Source organism: Vipera berus, assembly GCF_964194415.1.
Source record: "Vipera berus genome assembly, chromosome: 1".
NCBI lineage: Eukaryota > Metazoa > Chordata > Lepidosauria > Squamata > Viperidae > Vipera > Vipera berus.
The window spans coordinates 303,133,049-303,160,934 of record NC_138202.1 but is presented as its reverse complement, the minus strand read 5'-3'; the positions used below and the strand labels follow the sequence as shown (position 1 = coordinate 303,160,934).

The 27,886-nt window shown below is 37.1% G+C and overlaps 1 protein-coding gene across 2 annotated transcripts; it reads right to left on the bottom strand.

Moving 5' to 3' along the window:
• Window positions 1-792: 792 nt before the first annotated feature.
• On the bottom strand, window positions 793-27,886 carry PPP1CB (protein phosphatase 1 catalytic subunit beta). Of its 2 annotated transcripts, none has more exons than XM_081313026.1 (8): window positions 27,475-27,886; window positions 14,311-14,442; window positions 10,949-11,179; window positions 10,647-10,751; window positions 8,356-8,427; window positions 7,441-7,592; window positions 6,807-6,941; window positions 793-3,676 (listed from the first exon to the last, which is right to left on the bottom strand). In XM_081313026.1, exons 1-8 carry the CDS (start codon window positions 27,524-27,526, stop codon window positions 3,572-3,574), a joined length of 984 nt encoding a protein of 327 aa, XP_081169152.1. In that variant the 5' UTR covers window positions 27,527-27,886; the 3' UTR covers window positions 793-3,571. The 2 variants fall into 2 exon arrangements, with proteins under 2 accessions (XP_081169152.1, XP_081169153.1); XM_081313027.1 differs by lacking the exon at window positions 27,475-27,886 and adding an exon at window positions 25,755-25,993 and having other exon boundaries at window positions 14,311-14,438.

The following is a 27,886-nucleotide window of genomic DNA, read 5'->3' as shown; positions in this document are numbered from 1 at the left end:
ATGCTGAGCTTGTCAATCAGATGGTCGGCAGTTTGGCGGGTCGAATCCTGAGTGCTGCGTAAGAGTGAGCGCCTGTTACTCGTCCCAGCTTCTGCCAACCAAGCAGTTCGAAAGCACATAAAAATGCAAGTAGAAAAATAGGGACCACTACAGTGGGAAGATAACAGCGTTCTGTGCGCCTTTGGCGTCTAGTCATGCCGGCCACATGACCACGGAGACGTCCTCGGACAAGCGCTGGCTCTTCGGCTTTGAAACGGAGATGAGCACTGGCCCCTAGAGTTGGAAACGACTAGCACGCATGTGCGGGGGAACCTTTACCTTTACTATAAGTATTGCAAACAAAATTCCCCCATATTTTTGTTTCTACATAAAATGGTTATCTACAAAATAATTTAGGATTTCTTAAATCTGTAATGTGTATATATTTTAATATTTCTATGGCATTTCTATCTGCAGGGGAGGGTCACTTGTACATTTCATGTACTTTTGCACACCCATATACTTGTCCACTTCCATGTTTCTTAAATGTTTACCTGTATGTTAGAAGAAAAAACATTTCCACGGAGCAGATGCTGTCTTTTTAATTGTCTAAGCTTGTCTCTACAACATTGGCCACTATGAAATATGGATATAAATATGACTTTGCCTTTGGGATTAACAAAGTTAGTGGCATTTAAAGGTGTTCTTCCTTTCCGAGACATCATGTCTGTAATGGATTTAATAGCAGATACATCTTGAGACAATGTGTAAGGCTGAAATGCGTTAACGTGCAAATAAGACATGAATACAGAATCAAGAGGTTTAGTTGTATTTATTCCTAAAACTCAATATTCCTCCAAGTTGGCTGGACACAACCAGCTTGGATATGATATTTGCATCCACAAGATGGGTTTTAAACAATGTCCATTCACACATGTGGAAAAAGTCATTTATACAGTTTGTTCAAAAACTATCCTGTGAATTACTTTCATATCGGAATCTAGCAGTCCATCCACATTGCACAAGATTGTCTTTAAGCAAATTGCTTATATGACAGTTTGATGGAGCAATGGTAGGAAAGAAAACTCCACACAGTTAAGTAGAAGTTACTTAGAAATAAATCTGTGGAAAAACACTACTAGAAAGTGACACCAACTTTACAGAAAGATAGCAGAAAAAGGAATTGGTTTTTTTTTACGCAAGCAGCAAATGAAAAGGCAGGTGGGAAGACAGACAATAAAATAATATTTAAAACATGCTTAATACATTACAGTTTCCATTCTGGTTATACAGAAAGGATATGCACCCATGGCCAAAGTATTTTTTAAGGAACTGCAAATGACATATTACTGATCTTTAAACTGAACCTATGGCATATCAGAACTCATATGTCAAAGGGGATTTCGTATTCATGGACCAATTCTAAGGACTGAACATGATCAGCCCATTAAATGCTTGCAATAAATTATTCTTCCAGAAATGTTGTAAGAAAAAGATAGTAAATGGCGATTTTAGTAATTATATCATTTGTTGCAGATATCAGAATTGTGCTGTTACCAGATATTAAGAAATGACAAGAGAGGTATCAGTTACAGGATACCGATAAATAAAAAGTTACTGTCTTTCTATAAGGTTTTATATGCTTAAATACGCAATGATGTAACAGTATTTTTCAAAAGAATGTTAAACTCAGCTGTAGAAATTATTGATCAAAAACAATTAAATAAGGGTGCACCTGTAAAAATTAATTTGTTCTACCAACAGCTATGTATTTGCTTCCACTTTTTCAATTCCTCATGTGGTTATTGGCATGAATTTCTCATACAGCTAATGACTTGAAAAATAGTTGTTTTAGAAGTGACATTTGTTCAGCTACTTGGCACTGCACCATTCTTATTACTGAGTTCTGTGATTTTAAAACAAGAAAATTAACCTTTTTAAATACCCTTTTTGAATATTTATATTAGCATTAGTATCAACCTTTTACCCACATAGCAATTAATGAATGCTATCAAGAGCTAATGAATTTAAAAAAGGATTGGAATAAACAGTCAGACTTCAAATGAATTAAACAACTTTACTAAATGGAAAAAAACTACATTTAATGTGTTTAAAACAAAATGGAATTAGAAAAGAGGCTTAAATTTAAAGATCTTCACTTAGCAGAAATCACTTGCATAATACGTGCTATTTATAAAATGCAAGTTTCAAATCGTCAGTATAACATTTGCAAAGGCAAAATTAAAGTTTTACATTTATTGTTGCACACAGAATGGTACAAACTGTAACCTTACCTCTTAAATCTTACAAGTTTGACAAGTGTCCAATAAAAGTTAATAATCCTATTCAACAAAATCCTTGCCTTTCAATTTTTATTCTCTTACAAACTTTACACATGACCTTACACTTATCAATATGAATCCTTAAAAAAGGAAAGCAGGAAAAGAAATACTGCATCATCAACTCTTGATCATGTATAGAAATTATTGCTACTATACGTACACTACGAAGCAGAAATCTCTACATGAATATGAATTTTGATCATGAAAATCCAGAAGATATCATTCTTTGTGAAATAAGCCTTACAATATATTAGACAGTTCGACCACCATTAGCCTGTTACCTTACTGCTTATTTGTCAATACACATTTAAATAAACCCTCCTGGAGTGTGGGCAGGGAGCAAAAGGGAAGAGAAATAGCACTTCCAAGCCTGTCAGAGAAGGATCTTCATGTCTTCTGAGAAATGCAGAATGCACTTTAATGCAAGTATGGCATTATCAGGAAGCTAAGCATGCTGAAAAATGTTTCATGCTAATAAAATCTAATGCAAGATATTCCATGACCAACAAATAAGAAATACAATTTTTGACCTATTTTAGTTGAATGAAGTGCTGTTGAGAGTATAATGCTAGTTTAAAATGGTGCAGTGCACAAAGTGGCAGACTAAGATAAAAAGTAACAAGTTTTGTTTCGTGAAAAACACTGATTTCTAGTCTCTTTGGAAAAGAAAAATTACTGTAGGGAATAGCTTTAGCTTGGTTTGTCTTTAATCACCAGACTCCTATTAGAGGGGCAAATACTTAGTCAGCAAGATTACTGGAAGAGAAAGAACAGCAACAGCTGGCTCTTCAAATCCCTTCCACAGTTCATTTTTAGCCAGGGAACATTACTAAGATACCTTGCCATCATTCTAGCTACAAAATAGAAATAAAAGCAATCAAGCAACAGTAAGACCACATTACACAAATGAAACATCATGCTCTCATCTGATTTAACTATTACATTAAGCTTAAACTGGGATGTTGGTCAACTTTAAAACTGACATGTATGCAACCAAAATAATTTGTTTAGATCTGATTTACTTTATGTTGATTACTAGAATTTGGTGTATACTTATTACAATACAGTGTTGCACATCTGTCAACTAGAAAATATTAAGGATCCTTTACCCGTCTCTTTAAGTTAAAGATGTGACATCATAAAGGTTGTCAAATGGCTGGATGGTTTTACAGTGCACACTTATTATATATACTGTATATATGGAGTTTTGTCCTTTACAGATCGGATTATTTTCTACTGTATTCCTTTCTTCACCTCTTCTTCGGTGGATTAGCTGTGCGAGGTGGAGTGACTGGACGTCCAGAGTTCAGTCCACCGTACTGGTACTTTGCTTTCTTTTCAGAAGGTTTCAGAATCTTAAGAGAAAAGAGTTCAGTCTTTTTGAGCAGGAAAATATTTTGCATGTCAAAAAAAGCATTTTATGTCACTATAAAATGGCTGCCAACCTTCACTTAGGGAAACTGGAAAGAACAGAAAGCAAATAACTTGCCCAAATCACAACTCCATAGCAAAAAGGAGGAAAAATAATCTACATATAAGTTCATTATTTTGAATCTATATGCCATTAATTGGGATTATATAATCTTGGACTGTGTTTTCTTATCTTGAACAGCCGCATGTATGCCTTGCTAAATTATGACTACCAGATCTGACCTGCGACGACTATTATTCTACTTTGCAGAAATCATTTTGCAGACAGAGGTGCTCAGGAACACATATAACCAATCCCTTCAAAATACTACAGGTAGTTCTTGGATAACTCAATAAGTGGGAACAGAATTTTCAGTGCTAAGGTCATAAAGCGTGATCTTACATAATCACGCTGCTTAGCGACAATAATCCCATTGTTGTCATTAAGCAAGGACCTCTACATGAATTCCTGCTTGTTTTCAATAATCCAATAGGAAAACTGGCAGGACGTTGCAAGTCCTGGGCACTTGCAAGCAGGTCAGCAGACAAGCATGGGACTGCTGCAGCCTGGCAGGTGTGCAGCTAGATCAGGGACAGCTGCTGCTTGGAGGCAGAGGGTGCAACATGTGGGCCAGGGCTGGCTGCAGTGGGGGTAGCAAGAGAACACAGGGTAGTCAAAATAGGGATGGGAAGAGATAAGTGGGGCAGGAGGAAGTTGAAATGTACTTTGTGATAATAAAAACCATGATCATGTGACCAAGGGAGTGCTGCAACAGCCTTTGTTCTTAAAATCGTCTAAATTTGATAAATAAAAAACTTCCAAGGCCAGAAGTAAGCATTATTCATTCAGCACCATTGTAATTTTAAATAGTCACTGAATTTATTTATTTATTTATTTAATTACATTTATATACCGCCCTTTCCCGAAGAACTCAGGGCGGTTTACAGGGTGATTAAAAACAAAAATACAAAAGTTAAAAACAGATTAAAAAAATTATATTCGTCCCTGCATAAGTAAAACCCCAGTTAAAATTAAAATTAAAACTAAAATTAAAATTCTCAGCCTGGGCCAGAGAGCTCGAAGACCCAGGTCTTCAGGTCCCGGCGGAATGAACGGAGGTCGGGGGCAGTCCTAAGCTCCACTGGCAGCTGGTTTCAAAGGGCAGGCGCACCCACTGAGAAGGCCCTATCCCTGGGTGTCGTCCGCCGGCAATCTCTTACCGGTGGTACCCTGAGAAGACCCTCCCTGTGGGAGCGCACTGGACGAAGGGAGCTTGATGCCGGCAGCAGGTGTTCCCTCAGATGTCCCGGACCCAAGCCATTTAGGGCTTTATAGGTCATCACCAGCACCTTGAATTTCACCCGGAGGGCAACCGGGAGCCAATGCAGCTCGCGGAGTAGAGGCGTTACATGGGAGTATCGGGAAACCCCCATCACAACTCGCGCGGCCGCATTCTGCACCAGCTGAAGCCTCCGAGTGGTCCTCAAGGGCAGCCCCATGTAGAGAGCGTTGCAGTAGTCTAAACGGGAGGTCACGAGGGCATGAGTGACTGTGCGTAGGGCATCTCGGTCCAGATAGGGTCGCAACTGGCGCACCAGGCGAACCTGGGCAAAAGCCCCCCTGGTCACGGCTCCTATATGGTCTTCAAAATTGAGTCGTGAATCCAGGAGGACGCCCAGGTTGCGAGCCCTATCAACGGGGGGTAACACCTTCCCCATCGTTAGAGATGGAATAATCTGGTTAACCCGCGATGCCGATATGCACAGCCACCCGGTCTTGGCGGGATTGAGACGAAGCCTGTTTCTCCCCATCCAGACCTGGACCGCCTCCAGGCAACGGGACATCACGGCGAGGGCATCGCTGGGTTGGTTCGGGGTGGAAAGAAAAAGTTGGGTATCATCATCATACTGATGATACCCCACCCCGAAACCCCGAATGATCTCACCCAGCGGCTTCATATAGATGTTAAACAGGAGGGGCGAGAGAACCGACCCCTGAGGAACTCCACAAATGAGAGGCCTCGGGGCGGATCTCTGCCCTCCCGTCAACACCGACTGCGAACGGCCCAGGAGATAGAACCACCGTAAAACGGTGCCTCCCACTCCCAACCCCCTGAGACGCCGCAGTAGGATACCATGGTTGATGGTATCAAAAGCCGCTGAGAGATCTAATAGGACCAGGACAGAGGAACAACCCCTGTCCCGAGCCCGCCAGAGATCATTCACCAGCGCGACCAATGCCGTCTCCGTGCTGTATCCGGGCCTGAAACCCGATTGGTACGGGTTTGGAATGAATGGTTGTTAATGTAGACTGATTCAGTGAAGAACATTTCAGAGAAACAAGGAGCTGGGCTGATATATTACAGAAAGAGGTCTGAGATATTACAAAATTTGTTACATGTTCTTATTTCCTTGTCCACTAGATATACAATTAAGGAAATACCAAACAAGAATTCAGTTTTGCTTAAAAGGATTTTGAAGTTGTGATTACTCACAAACTATTATTTAAGAATATTTCCAATTTGCTAAACAAAACAGAAGAAATTATTTCTGGGTGCTAAGTTTTTGACTGCAGAAAAAACATCCAGCATTTGGGAGATTTATCTGGAGCTCGGAACAAATCAAGCTGATTTGATCAATGCTCCAATACACCATGACTGGTGGGGTTTACAAATACCCATTCATTCATTCAATTTCTATAGCTCCCCATGTTATTGCCAAACTGAAATTAAAAAAAAATCAGTGCATTTATTGATTGCTGATATCAGAGAGATGGGAGCTCAGAGTTTTGTAAATGACAATCTCTGTACGTAATACCAAATCCCTCTTCTGCTTTGAACTATTATTTTACCTACATTACCAAAAGATTCCATTGATAGAGCTCAAGCTTGGATTCACACCTTCAGGCAGACTTTTAATTTGGTTTTTGATATAATAGACATAATTGTACTTTCCAACAGAGAGCTTAGCCTAATCTTAAATATTCAATTATTATCTTAAGTGATTCCAATTAATATTTTTCTATACTAATGCTTGTAAACCTATGGCTAATTATCTTGAGACAAAAACACCTACCTGAAAAGAACACATTAAAGTTTCATCCACACTCATCATGCCACCAGCATTGTCAAATTCTCCACAGTAATTAGGAGCAGAAAATAGAGTAACCAGCTGTCGTTTAGCAAAGAATTCATAGCCATCTTCAACCACCTGTCAGTGTGGAGAACAGAAAGCCACGATCAATATAATTGTAAATATATCAATAATTTTAGATTGCATGTTAAGGAGTAAATATTTTGCCTAAAAATAGCTGAAAACATATTAAAAAATTCAGGATTTTTAATTTTAAAATTGCATAGCAAAACAATGAAAAGAACAAAAGAAAATGAATATATACATATTTGAGAATATTAGTAAGCAAGACCGCCTATACAAAAGCTCTACAACATTTTAATAGTACATTTTAAAATGATGGAATACAAGAGCATATATAGTATGACAATAATATGGTCCTGTCCAGTAATTTCACAGGAACAATTTGGGTGTAACAGGGTATTAATTAACGGAAGTGATAGTCATCCATAATCCAATTTACACTGGCTCATCCACAGGCCCAAATACACTGAATGCATAAAAAATTAAAAATTGCCAAAACATAATTCTGAGAATAAACAATAAAATCTAATTTTTACCAGTAATGTTTTCATACCTGATGAGCTCGACAAATCAAATCCAAATCATGTCTGTTCAAGAATTTGCTGACCACATCAGCTCCAAAAGTAAAGGAAACTCCACGGTCATTTTCGCCCCAGCCTTGCACATCCTTGTCAGGATCAGACCACAACAGATCACACAGCAAGCCTTAAAAAGGAAAAAAGTTTACATTCATTAAGACTTATAAACATTACATATGCAACAATATGAAGTCACATCTGCCAATTCTTTAATGTCAGCTTTCATTTTGCATTGATTTCTTCCCAAGAACCTACAAAGGCATGTAAGTGTGGATCCAAGCAGCATTGCCTTTGTAATTGACAGGTGGAAATTTTGTCAATATTCTATGTGTCAGGCAAGTTTTAATTATTGCTTTTGTTATGGTATTTAAATTTATATATGTAGCATAAACATATATATTAATTTTTTCCCCAAAGCTACAATCAACTAAGCACTAGTTTATAATCAGTGGTTTCATGTTCTAAAAAGTAATATAATTTAATAAGAAGCTAGTTAAGACACAAACAACTGAGAGCCCAAACTGATAAACTATAATGTTTGACTAGATTTCATATATAGCCTACCCCAAACTTCTTTAAAATCTAAAAAGCAATTTAATACACAGAGTGGGACTAATTAGTACTCAGTAAATCCACTGTGTCAAAATTCCCATTGTCAAGACACATAATACAGAAAATGTCTAAACTGCATTTTCTATAATTAACTTTACAGAAGTCAAAGCTTTAACTTTAATAACACTTTTTCTAGTCCCCCCTCCCACAAGACTCTAGGTGGTGTATATTAATTTCTAAATATTAACAGTTTCAGGACCAGACTATTAGGTACTTTGAGAATATGTTACTAAAATGGCAGTTGCAGAACCATATTCCTAATCCTTAAAAAAAATCACCTGTGTCAGGAACATCTGTGGGTCTCATAATTCTTCGGATCTGTTCCATTGACTGCAGATCTGGTGACAATCCTGTTAGCAACAAGAGATTTTAAGTTTACTGTAAAAAATTATCAACAGCATTTGTTCCCTACACTTTTCAGTTAACACAGTCTAATCAGCCTTATTTATTGGATTTTTGTAGTCACTTTTGTAACTAATGTTACAAAAGATATGTTAACATATCTGAATAACAAGAAAAGAATTCTTAACTGGCCCATTTCCAATACTTTACAGATAAATATAAGACCAAACTCTTGATAGAGAACGGTTGTGGTTCAATGATCCAGTGTAAGAGTAGGAACATAGTGAATTTATTTTTTTTAATAAGCATATATAAAATCAACATTTTAAAACCCAGACATATAAGTATTCCATGCTCAAAACCAAATAGCAGGCATTTTAAGAACTGTGTTTTTGCAAGCACTTTTAACAACCACAGCCTTTTTTGAACTGTATGGAATGCTATCTTAAATTTTCTTTCTGTGCCATAGTACAGCAGCAGGGTCATTTGTGTGAGGTGAACCTGAGGTAAACAGAGTTAAGCTGCAGATGGCATTCTGGATATCAGAAAGGACTTGTACTGCTGCAAGGATTGCTGTGAAAAAATGTGAGTTATTGCTACCACTCAAGCTTCACTAGGTAAGTAAAAGGTTGCCTCTGATGGTTTTGGTTCTGGTATGCAGCTGCATCATCATCATTTTAAAACAGTATAGAAAAACAAGCAATTCAAGGGACGGAGCACAAATAGTAAGCAAGCACAGGGTTAGACTATACATAAGATTTGTATTTTGTTTCAAGTTTTCTGATACTTTGGTATGTCTTACAAGTCTTGAAAAAGACCTGTGTACTTGCACCATGCTGAAAATGTATGCTACACTTTAATAACTGTACATAAAATCATTCCCACATAGTGATTATTTTCAAGGTGGGAAAAATGCTGAGCACAGAAAAGCTAAGATTTTAAATTAAGTTAGATTTTTGGCAGTTTCCACCATAAAACAATTCAAATGAATCTTCTTAGTCGGAGTTATAATATGTTCCCTAGAAAAATGTCTGCAATCCTAAAACTAAAAAAAAAATTAATCTCAAAGCTACTAGGATAGAAACCAGGAGAATGAGTTCTAGTTCTACCTAACAATAAAAGCCAGATGGGTGACCTGGGGCTAACTGCTCTCTCTGTCCAATTCACGTCATAGGGTTGTTGTTGTGAGGAAAATAGGAAGGGAAAGGTGGATATGTTTGCTGCCTTGAGTTATTTGTGAAAATAATAAAGGCATGATACAAATAAATAAAACATTTTGTTATCCAGAAAAATGCATGGATCACCTTAAAACATGCAATTTCCTATAATCAAAGTGATTTAAGAACAAGAGTCAATACAGAACAAGTTATCACACTACATGAATCTAGCATCCCTACAAATATACTTATGGAGGGAAATGCAGTAATGGATCTTATAATTTCTACTTTTAAAAACCAACACTATTTCTAAATCACCCTGAATAGTGCTTTGGATACAAACACTGCTTCCCAATTGTCAAAAGGCAAATCCTAACCCTTTTTAAAATACCTAGCATAGTAACAAACTAATACACAGATTTATAGAACAACACAATTTATCAGAATAGGAAATTAGCAGATAAAATATTCATTGGACATACTATGATATAGGAAGAATTTGCACAAAAATTAACAAACTATATTCAAATCAAACTCAATGAGTGTTGTTTCTGAAAAAGGTTTAAAAGATTCACACCAAGTTATACTCTCCTAGGATTTCTAGCTTGTCTCAACTGACATATACACTTTGGTGGCCTCTGAAACAAAGCAAACATGCATACCTTTCGCCTCATGAGTCCTAACTACAGTATTTGCAAAGTGGCTTGAAGGATAATAAAAGAACAAATAGTAAATGATACAGCAAAAATTAAGAGTGCAAACCTTATAGTTCAACAAATCTATTTGGTTCTTCAAATTTATAACCTCTGCCTTTCTTCAGGACTGAGAAAATGAGTTAAACTGCCGTGCCCTGTTTTTCTGCAAGCGTTATGTTCCCTCCTGAGGGAGATGAATTTCTGACTTATTCCATTTTCTTTTGACAGGTTCTTGGAAAATGTTGGTATTCTAGGGTATAGGGTGATCATATAATTCACATTTTATCTTAGAAGGAATCAAACATTTCTGTATTTTTTTATTTAACTTTCAACAAAGAAATAATCTCACCAATATAAAAATGGGTTTTTTCTTACCTCCGTGGCAGCAGAAAATCTTCTCATCTACTATTGCTGCAATAGGCAGGCAATTAAAGCAGTCTGTAAATGTCTTCCAGAGTTTGATATTAAATCGTCGTTTACCTAATAAAATTAGAAGAATATTTACACTGTAGCGTAACAACTCAAAAAGTTATAGATGACATGAATTGCTCAACTATTTTACTAATATGCTGTTACAAGAGGATGTGTCACAAACTTGAAGAACCATAAATGTTGTATCATTTCAAAATATTGCAATCATTTCATAAAGGAGAATCATTTATAGAAAGTTTACTTACATTCATCATAGAATCCATAGATGCGATTTATACTAGCACACTCATGATTTCCTCTCAAGAGAAAAAAATTCTCAGGATATTTTATTTTATATGCAAGTAACAAGCAGATAGTTTCCAAGGATTGTTTGCCTCTATCCACATAATCTCCCAGAAAAAGATAGTTAGCTTCTGGTGGAAATCCTCCATATTCAAATAATCGAAGTAAATCTGTATACTGGCCATGAATATCACCTAAAATAATTAAGAAAAGTTGTATAATAAGGATCATGTGGTTTGTATCAGTTTACAATTATCTAAACAACTGGAAATAAAAACAGAATCATGCAGCATCTTGCTTTTCAAGTTCTCCCATAATTAATATAATAAATTCTAAAGATTCAAGATTCTGTCTAATTTTTATCTTGAAAATAAGTTCTAATTTGTTTTGTTCATTAGACCCCTGGTCCATGGACCAGTACCGGGCCACGGCATGCCAGCAACCGGGCCACGCAAACAAGGAAAGCCCCATCCGCAAGATGCAGGCAGTACATAAAACCACGCTCCCTCCGGTCCGCGGAAAAAACCTCTCTCTACGTAACTGGTCCCTGGTGCCCAAAAGGTTGGGGACCTCTGCATTAGACTGTATATGGAATGAGGTCGCCCCCCAAAAAAGATCTGCATGGGCCCCATTTTGTTGCTGTTTAGGACAGTGTAAAGACCTGGCTTTTTACCAAGGCCTTTTGTGAGGAGAGTGAGACCCTTTGCTTCACTGAATTTGCCATCTTTTATCATTATTTGATGTCTTATTAGTTTTATTATAATTTGATTGCTGTGAGCCTCGCAAGGGTCTTAAGAGTTGGGCATTATACAAGTTTACTAAATTATTAAAATAGAACATCTTCCTTTTCATTCCAGTACTTTACATAAGCCGTCATAAGAGTATTAAACATTCAGTTTTTTATAATTACTAATCAGTTAACATCAACCATGTGAATAAGATATATGCCAATTTGCCTTTAGCAATACCAGCACATAATCAAATCTATGTAATCAAAACTGATATTATCACACATGTAAATTATAAATAGAATCTATTTATGGACATGTCGTTTTGCTAAGGTATTTTCAGGTTTCACTTAGCACTTGACATGTTATAATTGTTAATAATTACATAACAAAATACTAACTTTGATATTTTATGTTCTTGTATACAGCTGCGTTCTAATATTTTCATTTGTAGTATGAATGCTTTAAAAGTACTTTTTTACTCAACTACAATTTACTACTATAACAGGACTTGAACAATATACTGTATGTTGAACTATGATGTATCAAAGCACATCAGCTTCAAACTATGGTTCACATCCTGGATAGTTAAAATAACCCATTTAAAATTAATCATAATTTAGTTTGGATGTGGCTACCTGGAAATGAAAGCAAATTCTTCTCATTTCGTTTCCCATAAGATGAAAGAATAGGAGATGCCAGAAGATGGTTATAAATGCTAAGCACAGTAGGATTTCCATCTAAATTGGATCAATCCCTTCAACCTTCCTCAGCAGCAACCATTACGATACCATTATCTACCAGGACCCAGATTGTTGGGGGCAATTAAGCTGACTTTGTAATAATGCCGCTTGGGGTGTGTGTGAAAGCCCTAATAAGCAGGCATATACATAGAATGAAGGCTACTGCTAAGCTTGTAAGCCGCCCTGAGTCTTCGGAGAAGGGCGGGATATAAATGGAATTAAAATAAAAAAATAAATAAAATTATACTACCATTCTAACTTCATTTTGCAAATAAAATAAACTTCATCCTCCCTTTTTTATTTGTGCCTTTGAGTCAAAGTTGACTCCTGGTGATTATTTACTTATTTGATTTTTATCCTTTATTACTTTATAAATAATTCAAGGTGGCTGTCCTGTGCCTAACTGTCTAACCTGTTTTTTAAATTTTATTTTCTTCCTTTTCTCCCCTTCCCAGGAATTTTCTCTGGCAGGAGACAGAGATTGCTTGGACAAGCTCTTGCTTTCTAAACTACTTTTCTTTGCCAGACGGACTGCACTTGCCTGAAAGGTACTAACAGAAAGTAGCTCAGCTCTGCAACCTTGATTAGCACTCGGGTCCAAATCAATTTCACCCCAAAGCTGCCTTTTGTATCCTAAGAAGCCACAAGCAAGGTGTCAAGGCATTCCTTTCAATGTTTATTCCCCATTGTGTTTGCTTACTTTCTTGTAATCTCTTCCTTTCAAATACAAACATTGATTTCCACTTGCTAATTATCCCAGAACAGAGGTAAAGATTCCAAAAGGCATGAGAGTAGGGAAGAGAGCTATACAATATGTCCTCTTTTTCCAACTTCCTTGTGAATCAAGTTCTGGAATGTGAATTTTTACCACCATTAGGGTATGATTGGGGTCACCGGGGTCATATCCTCTGGATGTTTTAACTCTATTAAGAAATTCCTTAATAGAATTTTTAAAAGATTTATTGAAAGTCCTGGGGCCTCCCTAACTTTTATCAGAAATAATTGTTTTTTTTTTAAAAAGGAATGGAGACTTAAAGATCTGATTAGATTTAAGGGATCTCTTTTTTCCAAGTTTTGTTTTCTAAACTCTATATTTTTTAACATAGTAAATACATACATATTACATGATACAATCAAGATAGTAAATGTCTTTTTATGGCATTAGCATTTGATTACACCTAACAAAAATACAAGCTCAGCAAACCCAATACATTTTAAATGCAACTTAAAATTTAGTATTTTTTTACTTTCTATTTTTATTTGTACTATGTCACTCTACATGACAATCATTCCGAAAAGATGAATGTAAGCAACAGATTTCTCTATGTATTTTTAGGAAAATGAAAGTTATTGTGAGAGCTCTTAGTGTCATTCTACCATTCCTTCAAAGTCTCAAAATAGTCTGCCATTTTTCATATTTAGATCAGAAGTCCCCAAACTTTTGAACACCAGGGACCGGTGCTGTGGAGAAAGTTTTTTCCACGGACCGGAGGGTGCATGGTTTTGCGTATTGCCTGCATCCTGCTGCCAGTCCATGGACTGGGGGTTGGGGACCCCTGATTTAGATCAAAAGACAAACAGCTTCTTTAGAGGGTATTTAGAAGATCTCAAACTTATAGTTGCAAAATATCTGCACAGAATGCTATACATTTTAGCTCTTAGTTTACCTTTTAATTTCCATTGCAATGACTGCATTTAATTTTAAAACTTAAGTTTTAAAAACTAGCCAATCATCCTTTCAGATTGAATTTTTTTGCTGTGCTTATTCTTTATATAACTTAAATCCATCATCAACTTTGAGAAATTGTCATCCAATTTAAAGTTCTTTTAAAAGTAAAATAAATTGGCACATACCACAGATCTTCAGTGGTGCCTCTAGCTCCAAGAGAATGGGCTGGCTAAGAAAAATTTCTCGTGATTTTATACACAAACCCCGAACTTCAGCTTCTGTCATCTGCACAATCTTTCCAGGGCGACATCCTCTCACTGCAAGTCAAAATATTAAAACATTAAAATTCTGAATCTCTTAAAATGTCAAGGAAAAAAGGATTAAGAATGAGTTGTTTCCTGTTTTCAACCCAAATTGGTTATTTAAGTTGGAACTTGTACTTACAAACACTGCCCATTATTTAAAAAGGTGGATCACATTGACTTCCCTTAAGCTGATGAAGCACTGAAGCTCACAATGTTTTTAGGAATTGTTGAAAACAGGCTGTATGTTTAAAAAAAACCAACCATGGCTTCAGCAGTTCTTAAAAGCACTGAACATCTTCAGTGCTTTGTCGGCTTAAGGAGAACACAACCTGCCATTTTTAGTTCATAGCTACAAGTTTTCTTTAATTCAGAGGTTCTTCATCTGGGGACTCCTAGAAATCACTATCCCTTGCTTAACAGGTTAGTTATGCCTGCTATGTTCTCTCCTTTTTCCACAGGCGTATGGATGTAGAAATAATGAGGTTTTAAAAAATTGTCCAGAAACCACACCACCCCTATGTAGGAGTTTAATTTTGTCTTAATCAAGATTCCTTGGATCTGCAACTACTACAGTCACTGAGTTAATTCTTCTTCTGTATTGCTCCAAACAGGGATACTATCTTCAACCTGATTATGGTGTATGGGGGAAGTGCAAATACAGCATCCAAAGAGTTGCCAATATGCAGAAACTTCTATAGACAAAAAGACTGCTCAATTTTTAAAATAAAAGCTTTTGACATCTGTCATTTTCACAATAAAATTATGAGGCCTCCCACAAATAAAAATGGGGAAAAAGTACTTGATTTCAAATCTCACAACCTGAATTTGGAAAAAAAAAATCCCATTTTGTTATAATCTCTGTCTCACAGCAGGTATTTATGAGAGCATCCAAGATATATCAGAAAATTTCAAATCTGGCTATTGCTTCATGGGAGTCTAAACTAAAAGTTATTTGCTTCCGGTCATTTTTAGTTATTTTGTATTTTAAAACTCAGTTCTCAGATGTCATAAGCAACAGCCTAATACAGGTAAGTCCTTGACTTACAACAGTTCATTTAGTGACCATTCAAAGTTAAAAAAGCACTGAAAAAAGTGACTTATGATCATTTTTCACACTTATGATCGTTGCAGCATCCCCAGGGTCATGTGATTTACATTTGGATGATTGACAACTAACTCACATTTATGACTGTTGCAGTGTCCTAGGGGGTCCTGTGATCATTTGGCAACCTTCTGACAAGCAAAGTCAATGGGGAAGCCAGGTTCACTTAACAACCGTGTTAATAATTAAACAACTGCAGGAATACACTTAACAAATGCAGCAAGAAAAGTTGTAAAATGGGGCAAAACTCACTTAACAATATAAATTCTAGGTTCAATTGTGGTCATAAGTTGAGGACTACCTGTACCAGATTACTCCACTATCAAATCAGAGAACAAAGAAGAGCCAGCCATCCCCTCTGCCCCCCCATCCTGGTTTCTAAACTGTTACAGTGTGGACAGAAGAAACAGATACAAGAACATTGATTTCACTAGAAATAGGATTTGCATTTATAAATAGTCAGTGGAATTATTTCATAATAACGTCTTTAGCTTTTCTACAATAAGTATAGTTAATAATTCTTATATCCTGGGAGGGTACTTATTTCCATTTTAGGTTTCCAAGAGGAGACTGATACCTGGTTAAGACTGAAAAGTTTAATTAAAAAAATATTGTCACTAAATTTTGTTTATTGCAAAGGAAAACACCTTTTATATGATCAAAGAACCTCTATTTTTCAGCTTGTGAAAGATCAAACATAATGAATTAAGCAGGCTTCGACTTTCCAACTTTAAAATAAAAAGAACCGAGAGGAAATAGCGTATTTTATAATGCCAATCCAAAATTATGAACATACATTGTTAAAAGAAACTATGAACAAAAGATATGTTTCATTGCTAGTAATGCAATGACTTTGAAGTTAAAAAGTATACCTCCAGAAAATATGACACTGTGTAGCTAGCATTATCCTTCACTAGCTACTCTCTTTTCCAAGTACATGGTTTATAGGGAGGTTCCCCCACCTCCAAATTTTCCAGTGGTCATAGTTACTAATAGTAATGACATGTTCTTGCACAGTCAGATAAGAAATTTCACCTTGATAAATCATCAACAGATACATTAAAAACTACTTTGCCTATTAAGTTAAATGAGATAGCAGAATTAAAGAACTTCACACTTCTGAGAAAAACAGACATTTATAATAATAATAATAATAATAATAATAATAATAATAATAATAATAATAATAATAATAATAATAATAATAATAATAATAGTTGGAAGGGACCTTGGAGGTCATCTAGTCCAACCCCCTGCTCAGGCAGGAAACCCTATACCATTTCAGGCAAATGGCTGTGCAGTCTCTTCTTAAAAACTTCCAGTGTTGGAGCATTCACAGCTTCTGGAGGCAGGTTGTTCCACTGATTAATTGTTCTGTCAGAACATTTTTCCTTAGTTCTAGGTTGCTTCTTTCTTTCATTAGTTTCCATCCGTTGCTTCTTGTCCTGCTTTCAGGTGCTTTGGAGAATAGCTTGACTCCCTCTTCTTTTTGGCAGCCCCTGAGATATTGGAACACTGCTATCATGTCACCCCTAGTCCTTCTCTTCGTTATTTGTCAGATGAAATGTCCACTATACCTGAGGATCTTATTTATTTTATGTTTTATTCATTTCCAAATCTGTAAAAAAGGCTAGGCTGGGGGAAAGTAACTGTTCCAAAATTAACAAATAAGTTGCATGGTTCTCTCCAATCCTAGTCAAATATATCTTGCTAGTCCTATACTGTATCTTAGCATGAAAGTAAATGGAAGTTATACCTCAAACATAAGTGACCTATTTTAGAGTTTAAAATCTAATTACAAAAGCAAAAGCAAAAAAAAAGGCTTCAATACCATTCTTCAACCTCCAGGAGAAAAATCTTTAAATTATCTCTATGGTACTCTGGAATCCAATTGGATTAAGAGAAGCATACAGAAATATTATTTATATGAAATGTTAGAAAAATAAACAAAGCTTTAAGGGTCTTAAAATGCAGTAGGCAAAAATGAAACCTTGTGAATAGATTTACCATGGCATCATAGGGTTATCAGAAAACTTAATTGGACTTATTTTGTTAGTTTTACATGAATGCAGTCTTAATAGAATGCAGTAGTCAATAGAAAAATAGAAAAATCATCTTATTTATACAATAGTTGAAATAAAGAAAAGTTATACTCAAATATGAGTTTTATTTCTATGAACTGTCATTATTATCTCCAACTCACCTTTCCAATCTACCTAAGAAAAACTACTTCAGTAAAAGCTGTCATTTTTAATGTACTACTACTATAGGACACTCAAAATAAAGTTCTTGCTGCTAACCTATATCTAGCCCTTTTTCTATATACTTATACTGTTGAGGGTGTATTTTATTGCCATTCGTAATCGCAATTTAACATACAAGTTTAATTCTTTTCTTTTACATACAGCACAAAGACTAATCTTTGAACAGGAGCTATTAGCTATAGAAAAAAGAGAAAATAAGCCAAAAATCTGCTTTAGAAGCAACACTCTGTTCACTAGACCTAAAATAAAAACCTGAAATATGTCCAAAATTAAGATAGTCTGAAATGGGAGTAAAGAAAAAAATTAAACATCTCAGAGGAGTACAGCAAGATGAGGCTCCTGCATAATATGGAGTTAAGGATAGCGTTTTTTATCAGAAGCTTAAATATTAAGTTTCAGGGAGGCAACAAAAGATTTCCATAAAAGCTGACTTGAAGATAAACTCAAGTATAATTTCTCAAACTGGATTCTATTTGACAATAGGAATAAAAAAAACTGCAAAATAGATTTTACATAAAAAGTGCTCCTTTTAAATAATTTTTCTCTTAAAACTACCAGCATCAAATTATCCTTAATTTTTTTTAAGAAAATTTTTTTAGATGAGTTCAGCTTTAGAAATAAAATTTATTACTATTATTTTTGCTGTTCATTTAAGACAATTTCTAAAAAGTTTTAATATGATTTTAAAAATTTGCTTGGTGATGACAACATGACAAACATCTCCCCAAACACCCATAATGAATTACAGTTCATTCGGCTTCTAATAATTTTACAACAATGTATCTGCGTTAACACTATTTTATATGACAACCAAAAATGTATATTCTTTTATTTAAAGGATTAAATAGAATATTTCAAGCACACATTTAAAGAATTAAAATTGAGTCTTCTTTAGATCATAACTTTTTAAAATTCTACATTGGATTTAAGGCTAATAAATGTCCAAAACACCTGGAAAGCAGCAAGTTATCTACCACTAATTTTGACTGAAAGACCACAAAAAATGAAACACACACACACACAAATAAATTTTTATAGTATCATAAATTGAAAGACACCTTGGAAATCATTAAATCCTGCCTTATATATGCCCAGTGTAAGAACTCATTACTATGGATTCCTGATAAACTGCCATCCAGCCTTTAAATACCTCTAATGAATACCACCACTACCCTATTCCGATAGTTTTTCATCACAATTGTTTTTCTGCCATTCAATACAATTTTCTTTCTTTGCAATTCAAAGCTAGTGTTTCTCCTCTGCATTCTGAAAAGTCACAAAATCCATCTGTTCTTCTATCATGTTTCTCTTATTTCCTGCAGGCTAAAAATATCCCATGCTTTCTACTATTCTTTGTAAGTTTTTACTTAAACCCCCCATCATCTTGATCTCCTCTGAACATGCCAGAATTAAGGGCCTTCCTAAAATACAGTAGCCAGAACTGTAAGCAATATTCTGGGTGTGATAGGACCAACACTAAAGAGAAAGAAACAACTACTTATCTCTTTTTTGGGAGCATGCTTCACAGTCAACATAGCTCATATCCAGTTTGTACTCCACCATATACATGCTTGTAGTCCAGTATAGTAATTCCCTTCCATTCTCTGTCCATGCTATTCTGATTTTCAACTAACATTCTTAAAAATAGCTGCTTATTCAAAACCAACATATACAATAATTATGTCATATTCAGTATTGAAATACTGTCTTTAGATCATGACTTTCTCCAGAATAGAGAAACAAATGGCAGTTTAACAAGCAACCCAACCAAAAAAAAAGACCAACATACCCATGAAGCACTAAATGGTCAAGAAAGGCATGTCTTCACAATACCACAGAAAACTTACAAAACAAGTCAATATAGATTTTCATTTAAAATTCAAATCAAAACTTAATTTTAAATATAACCAACTGCCCTGAATTTCCATGGAATAATTCTTTAAGTCTACATGGAAAAGGGCTAATCATTTGTCTTTGCCGTCTTTAAGCAGTGGGTTTTCAATTCAAACTCCAGAAGCAGCCAAAGAACATAATACTTTGAGGGGTCCTTGATGCTCTGAGCTTTCTTGCAGGTTTCATTACCCTAACTAGGTGACATCATCAGTGCTAGTAAGGAGATAATACTTTTTTATAAGGTACAGAATACAGGATAAGAGTTAGGACCTTGGAGGTCTTCTAGTCTACCCCACTGCTCAAGTAGGAGACCCTATACCAGGGGTCAGCAACCTGAAACAGTGAAAGAGCCACTTGGAACCGGTTCCCTCACAAAAGGAAAAACTGGGAGCCGCAAAAAATCTGTGTGCATGTGCAAAACAGGGTTTGACTGAACAGTGGAGCCAAGGCGAGATATGCACCTACCCTGCATATTTGAATTGATTGGTTGAACTTTTTTAGTCCCACTTTTTTTTTTTGGACTGCACATGGCAGAGGACTGGGAGCCGCAGGAGATGACTGAAAGAGCCGCATGCGGCTCCGGAGCCGCGGGTTGCAGACCTGTGCCCTATACCATTCTGGACAAATGACTATCCAATCTATTAAAATCCTCCAGTGATGGTGCACCCATAACTTCTGGACACAGGTTTAATTGTTCTCTCAGTCAGGAAATTTTTCCTGAATTTTAGGCTGGCTCTTCTTTCATAGGTTTCTATCCTTTACTTCTTGTCCTACCCTCAGATCCTTTGGGGAATAGATTTGAGTCCCCTCTTCTCTGCAACATCTCCTTAGATGTAGGGAAGACTGCTACCTTGTCACCTGTAGTCATTTTGTTAGACTAGATATACCCAGTTCCGTTCACATGTTTTAACCTCCAGCCCCCTAATCATGTTTGTTGCTATTGCATGTACTTTGAGTCTCAACACTTTTTGTAACATGGCGGCTAAAACCGGATGCAGTACTTCAAGTGTGGTCCTACCAAAGTAGTATAAAGCAATACTAAAACTTCGTGTGATCATAATACTACATTTTTCCATCTATAAAACGCACTTCTCTGTGTATAAGACACTCTCTGAGCTGAGCCAGCAAATCCACAAGTTTGGCCGGCAGAAGATCTTGCCCCTCCCCCCTCCCGTTAGTGGCAAGCCCACACAGGGGCTCGACACCTGCACCAGGCGGCATGGCAACCCACAGGCATGCCCTGGGTTACAGAAGTTACCATTACTTTTCCGTGTATAAGGCACACCTGATTTTTGAAGAGGGTGTTTGCAGGAAAAAAACAGCGTCCTATACAAGGAAAAATATGGTATACCTCTGTGGTTGTAGCCTAGAACAGCATTACATTTTCTGGCAGCTGCAGCACACTGCTGGCTCATATTTAAATGGCTGTTCACTAGGACACATAGGTACCTTCTTTTTACTGCTGACCCAGGTATAACCAATTCTATACCTATGCATTTGGTTTTTCTTGCCCAAGTGTAAAACTTTTTCTCACCACTGATTACATTTTGATGGATGGGGCCCAGGGTTCAAGTCTGTTAAGCTCCTTCTGGATCTTGAACCTTTTCACCTCAGCTTGGTGTCATCCACAAATTTGATGAGTTCCCTCATTAAATTATTTATGAAGATCTGAAGAGTGCTGGGCCTAAGATAGAACCTTAGGATACTCATTGCATGCTTCCCTCCATGAAGATGTAGTTCCATTGAGGACTACAGGCTGAGTGCAACTGGTCATCCAGTTACAAATCCATCTGGCGGTGATATCCCATATTTTTCAAACTCACCAAGTAGTACTTTGTCAAATGCCTTACTGAAGTCCAAATATACTATATCTGCAGCATTTTATAGGTCCACTAAATCAGTCACTTTGTCAAAGAATGCAATAAGGTTTGTCTAGCAAGATTTATTTTTGACAAACCCATGTTGGTTCCTAATAATAGCTTTGCTTGTTTCTAGATGTTTGCAGATCCTTTACTTATGTTTTCCAAATGCTAATTATGTTATTTTATGGAGCTCATGCAGGCAGTGAATTGTTTTATTCAGGCTGGCCCTGTATAGGTGGACTTTTAAAAAATAAAATAAACTGATACATTAATCCTAAGCTTGAGCAAAATTGATTTTAAAAAGTGAAAAACATACATACTACTTAGTACTTTTATGTACAATGGAATACTTCCAATATCTAAGCTAAGTGCAAGATCCCCACCAACAAAGACATCTTCTTTTCAGAGCACACTTCTGAGAAGAAATACAATGCATACCAAAGCCTTGTACCTACATAACAGGGTCAGACACATTGGGCAGGAATAGTCAGACACGATAATAGAACATTGATTCTTCTGCAGATTAAAAAAAACACCAATTGGCTTCTTTTTTAAAAAATGATTCAGTGTAGCACATATGTTCACCTATACAAGAATCAGTTATTTTATTACAAATCTAGTATTTCAGAAAAGTTAAGACAAAGAAAACACTTACTTGTTAAGTACCATTAAGGGAATTTACAGAGAGGAAATCTGAACTAGCAGCTGCCTTGCTCACAAGCATGCTAGCTTAAGACAAAGTACTGTATGTAATAACTTCCAGATGCTCGTAAATACCATTCTTATATTCCTTTCCCACTAACCATGCCAGATGAGGATAATGGAAGACGAAGCCCAAAGCACATGGAAGAGATTACCTATAATACCTACTCTTCCCCTAATACAAAATGGGATTTTCTTTTTTAAAATGCTGAATCAATTATATTACGAAGTCATAGCAAAAATGCCCATATTTCTAAATTAGAATCCAGCACTTGTTTTACCATTTTCAAAGTTTATGCATAAAAGCAGATTTGTTTTTTACACAGCATTTAAACATTTACAATACTAAAAGCTATAGAGGGCATGAGTTATAAAGTGTATCCTTGAAAGTATAAATAATTTTATTAATACAAATTTATTTTCAAAGGTAATTTATCACATGTATCAGGAAAAACATGCAAATGTTGATGAAAACAGATTTCAGATTAAGTTTACAAACCTGTGTATTAGAATATTTCAGATAATTATTGGATTTATATAAAACATTTAGCTAAATTATGTCTTTGCTGCAAAAAGGAATGTTTTATTTCCTCTTAATAGTGGGAATAATGAATGTAATGAACACTAAACTAGACTTAGGAATTTATGTTGCATTTGGAGTTGAGCAGTAATTTGCTTCCTAGAAACTTCATTGAACTGCCTTTGTTGATACTTAGCTCTTAAAGTAGCAATAGGTTGTACAAACTTTACAACTTATTAGAAATCAGATTTTAGTTCTTAACAAAGTGACAATAATGCTTTCAATAAAGTGACAAATTCCAGTAGTCACTATGGCACAATTTATAACTCATAATTATTTTATAAGTCAGAATTATGGATAATTTGAACCCTAACCAATGTTCTTAACTATTTGCTGATATCAAGTCCTTGAAACAAATTTCTGAAAGCAGAAAGACTAATTTTTTTAAAAAATGCCAGGATAGTCCAACAACTTATATTAAACTTGAAAGCAAAATTGTTATTTTGCTTTCTGTGTAAAATATACAGCCAGCTAGGCCAACTCAAGGGAGATACCATTCTTTCTCTTTCCCCTCTCAAGAACCAAACTAACCAAAATCTAAACACCACAATATTCTGACTCAGATAAAACAACATACCGTATATACTTGAGTATAAGCCGAATTTTTCAGCCCACTTTTTGGGCTGAAAAATTCCACTTCGGCTTATACTCCAGTCAACAAAAAAACTTACCGAGGACTTGTGCGCGGCCGAGGCTTTGGTGCTTCCGGGATCGCGCGCACCTCTCCCAAGCCACCGCCGTCCGAGACCTGCAGGTCTCCGTTCCTCCGCGCCCTGCCTGCCTGCTTCTTTCAGCTGTCTGCCCATCAGCTGTCCATAGGGATGCTGCAAAGCTCTCCTTCTCTAGGCCTTGGACTCCCTCCTGGCTGAAGAGTAGATGAACCAAGCCAGCAAGGAGACAAAATGTTTCTGCAGCTGTTTTTCCTCTGAAGGTTTTTTTTGTGTTTTTTTTTAAAGTAATCTCCGAAGGTTATGCCAGAAAATGGAGGACGCTGGGTCTTTGCAAGCTTTAGCTGTCCGCCTGGCTGCCTGAAGGCCGCCCTTTTCAGGCAGTCTGACAGACAGCTAAAACTTGCAAAGACCCAGCGTCCTCCATTTTCTGGCACAACTTTTAGGGATTTATTATTATTATTCCTACTACTACTATTACTACTACTACTACTTCAGGAGTAAAAAGTTGCAGAAAAAAATTCTCTCCTTACTAGCTTAGTTCCTCTACTCTTCCATCTGGAGCCAAGGTAAGATTTTAAAAAGGGATATTGGTTGGAAGGCAGAGGGAGAGTTTAGTTTTAGCATCTAAAAAAAGGGGGGGGGAATCAGCGAGTACATCCCAACCAGCTTTTTATGTTTTTGTTATTGAAGAAATATGGGGGAGGGGGAGGGGTTCTGGGGTGGGTTGGGGAGGGGATAATATTGTAACTTCAATAAAAATTTTCAATAAAAAAAAAAAGAAATATGGCTTTCTGGGGGAAGGTGGGGAGGGCGTTAAGGAAGGAAAGGGTTTTTGGAAGCTCGTCCTGAAGCTGCCTTTTGTGCAAGGGGCCTTTTCTCAAAGCCTAGAGAGGCAGCTTTGTTGCCTCCCCGTAGACAGCTGATGGGCGAACACCAAAAGCTCCAAAAGGCTAGGGAACTAGTCCCAGAACACCTTGGTAGGAGGAAGGGCAGAGGCAGAATTGGGAAAGAGGTAAGACAGGGTTTTCCTTCCCAGATGTTTCTCTTTGGCAAGACAGCCAGCTGTGCTGAAGCCCAGTATCTGGGGGTGGGGGAGACCTGAGGCAGGCGGGCTGGTGCTTGCATTAGGCCTCCCAGGGTCCCAGAGGCTTGCAGAGCGCGGATCCAGCCTCCGAGGCATGCAGAACGGCGGATCGGCTTATACTCGAGTCAACAACTTTTCCCAGTTTTGGGGGGTGAAATTGGGGGTCTCGGCTTATACTCGAGTCGGCTTATACTCAAGTATATACGGTAATATACCTGAGCTATTTAGCCTATAAAGCATAACGGAGAAGGATTTTTTTCTATTTTCCTTGAACACAATTGCTGTAGTTATACCTAGAACTATTAAAAAAACAATGCTACAGGACAATGCATATGTTGCAACTGGCATATATTTAAAAATAGCCCTACTATCAGCATGTGGTGTTTTACAGTTATCAATTAAATGGGTCTGGGAACACCACAATCAAGTAATAGCTTTGTCTTGTTATGATGGCCAAAGAACACTGCCTGTGAAAAGAAAAACTATGTATAGCAATTATAGTTAATAGCTGTTTAAAAAAACTTACCTTCTAGGAATTTAACTCTTTTAAGGCCATTTAGTCATTATTGACATGCATCGTGACTATGAACTTCAAACAATAATGTTACGAAGCAGGTTTTCCCCCTATTTTTTCTTTAACAATTCCATGGTATTTCAAGCTTAAAATTATGAGAGAATTCCCTCTGGATTTGCTTATTATGCTCCTCCCTATTACCTACATGCTTTTTTTTCAATTATAACACTCCACATTCTTCAATTACCCTCAGACAAGTGGTGCTTCAGTCTCTCATACATTTTGATTGCCTTTTTCTGCTCTTCCAAAATAGGACAATCAAAACTGTAAAACAAAAAATATTGAAGTCATTTCCCAGATATAATTTATCTTAATGCAGTACCATTAATAAATATCAAATCAGAGTGCCATTGGTTTTCCTTAGAGTTCTTTGAAAAAGTTTCCTAATTTCTCAAACTGCACCTTCCAATAAAATTCAGCCATAAATGTGAATAGTAAAATATAGAAAATAAGCATTCACTGTTCTAAAAAGTTAAAAATAAATTCTTTATCAAAGCCAAGCTTACAATAATCTTTTATGTAAAATATCTTGCTGTTAAGTATCTTGTTAGCAGTAACTACTCACAATGTACACAATTTTAAATATAGAAACATTACCTTTCATCTAAAAATATGACTAGTATCCTAAACACAAATTTTGTTGCATCAATCCAAAATCCTCAATTTGCTTCAGTTTGGTCCATGTATATAATATGGTCACTTCTTTCTCTCACAGCTGTGGAAAGCTAGCAATAGCTTCTGTTTTTCTGCTTTCCTTAGCCTACTCATGTCTAAATCATGTGCTCTGTAATGCCTATCTTCAGTAGATGGCATCTTATCCCTATCTGCAACCCCAGAACAGCTGAATTGGATTCTAAGCAACACTATTTAGAATAACAAAATATAGGTGGTGCTAAAGTTAGCTCCTCCTCAATATCAAATAGTTCACACACAGAACATAGAAAATTGCATCTGCAAAGCAGGCTGCTAAGCTTCTATTACAGCAGACTCATGCATGGAAGCCTTTTTGGACAGGCTGTGGTCATCACTGCCAGCTGAGCAAACAATGATTAATTAGAAATGCACCAATGTTCCACAGTAGAGAAATGCTATGCTTTAAATTGCACTAAAGTTTTTAATATATCATACAATAAAGTGAATATTGTAAAAAGTTTTTTTCTACTGAAACAAATATTTTTACTGTACAAATTACTATGTTTTGATTGAAATTCAACTGACCAGTTTTATTCTTTCATGTTGTACAGTCCTTTAAATATTTTATCCAATGTAAAAGCATTTAAGCAAAAAGCAGAATTTTTAGGTGAATTACTAATAAGGGAAATTCCAGGAAGAGATAACTAGAAAAATGCATGAATAGCATGTAAAAAAGAGCCACAGATATTAGTTATAAATATACTCAGTAGCTGTAAAGTAGGAAAAAGTTAATTCTCAGTATAGTTTTAAAAAAAAACTCTTAGGCGGTGGCTACACACTACCAACAGAGAAAGTCTGATTAATAACGTTATCAATACTGTACTCCAGAGTGGTAATAGCATTGTTGTAGTATATATATATGGAACTGTAACACCTATTATAGCCTCAGCTTTCATGCACTGAGGTCCATTTCACGTGCTGGATGCCAGATAATACCACCCATTCGTTAGTATATAAAAGTCTAAATTATATTAAAGGGAAACTCCCCTCTATCACGGCCTATATACAACTTAAAGTCGGCAGCAGCTAACGGGGTGTGGTGAGGTGAGGTAGAAGCCGGCGATTAAAAAAAAAATACAGCGGCTCCTACTTTTTAACCTACATTACGCTTTTCTAGTTGACTCGTTGTAATAGAAGAAGCGAGAGGCAGTAGTAGTGGCGGTTGGAGGAGAGCGCGAAGGCTACCCAGAAAACTTGTTGAGGTGGGGAATCTTGCCTATTTGGGAGGGTTCTGCACCCCCCAGCCTGGCTTCGGGAGGCGGCGGGTGGGCGATAAAGACCCTCGAGGTAAGGAAAGGCTACGCTCCATCCGCGTTCGAGCATTGAAGTGGCAGAAGGTTTAGCGAGGCTTCCATCGGAGCGCATTCACAAGAGAAACAAGGCCATCCGACCACCCTCTCAGCCGCCTCCCCCGGAGGCAGAATACATGTGTCCGCTTACAAGCACAGCGCACCCCCCCACCACCACCACCACCACCGCCCTTCGCCAGGCTTCCCGTCTCTCTTCTACCCTTGAGGAAGAACTTCGCTCCCCGCGCTTCAAAAATGACCCCTCGTCTTTCAGTCAGCGAATCGGATCCGCCCACCTTTCGGCGTTACCTCAGACCCGCCCGCACTCACCTTCTAGCAGCCTGGTGATAAGACTGTCCACATTCAGCTCCCCGTCCGCCATTTTGTAACCAATGGACTCGTCCCAGGCGGAAACACAGAAGGCGCTTCACCGAGGCGTCGGCGTCGGGGAAAGCAAAGAACTCCCTTCTCAGATCCCTCCCTCCCGGCCGCGGCTCCAGCCCTCCCAAGCGCAGCCCCGAAAACGCCCAGCCCAACGGGGTCCCCCGTCCTGCTTTCTCCTTCCCTAGCGCCGCCGAGGAGGGAAGAGGGAGGAAGAAGGCAACGAAAGCGAGACCGCCGCTCCTCCTCCCCACCCTCCTGCCAGCTTTAGGCCTCTCCGCGCAAGCGCCTTTCGTTTCTTTCCACAAGCGCGCGCCTCTTGTCAACAACTGCGCGGGAGTATCGGGTTCGGCTCCGAAAG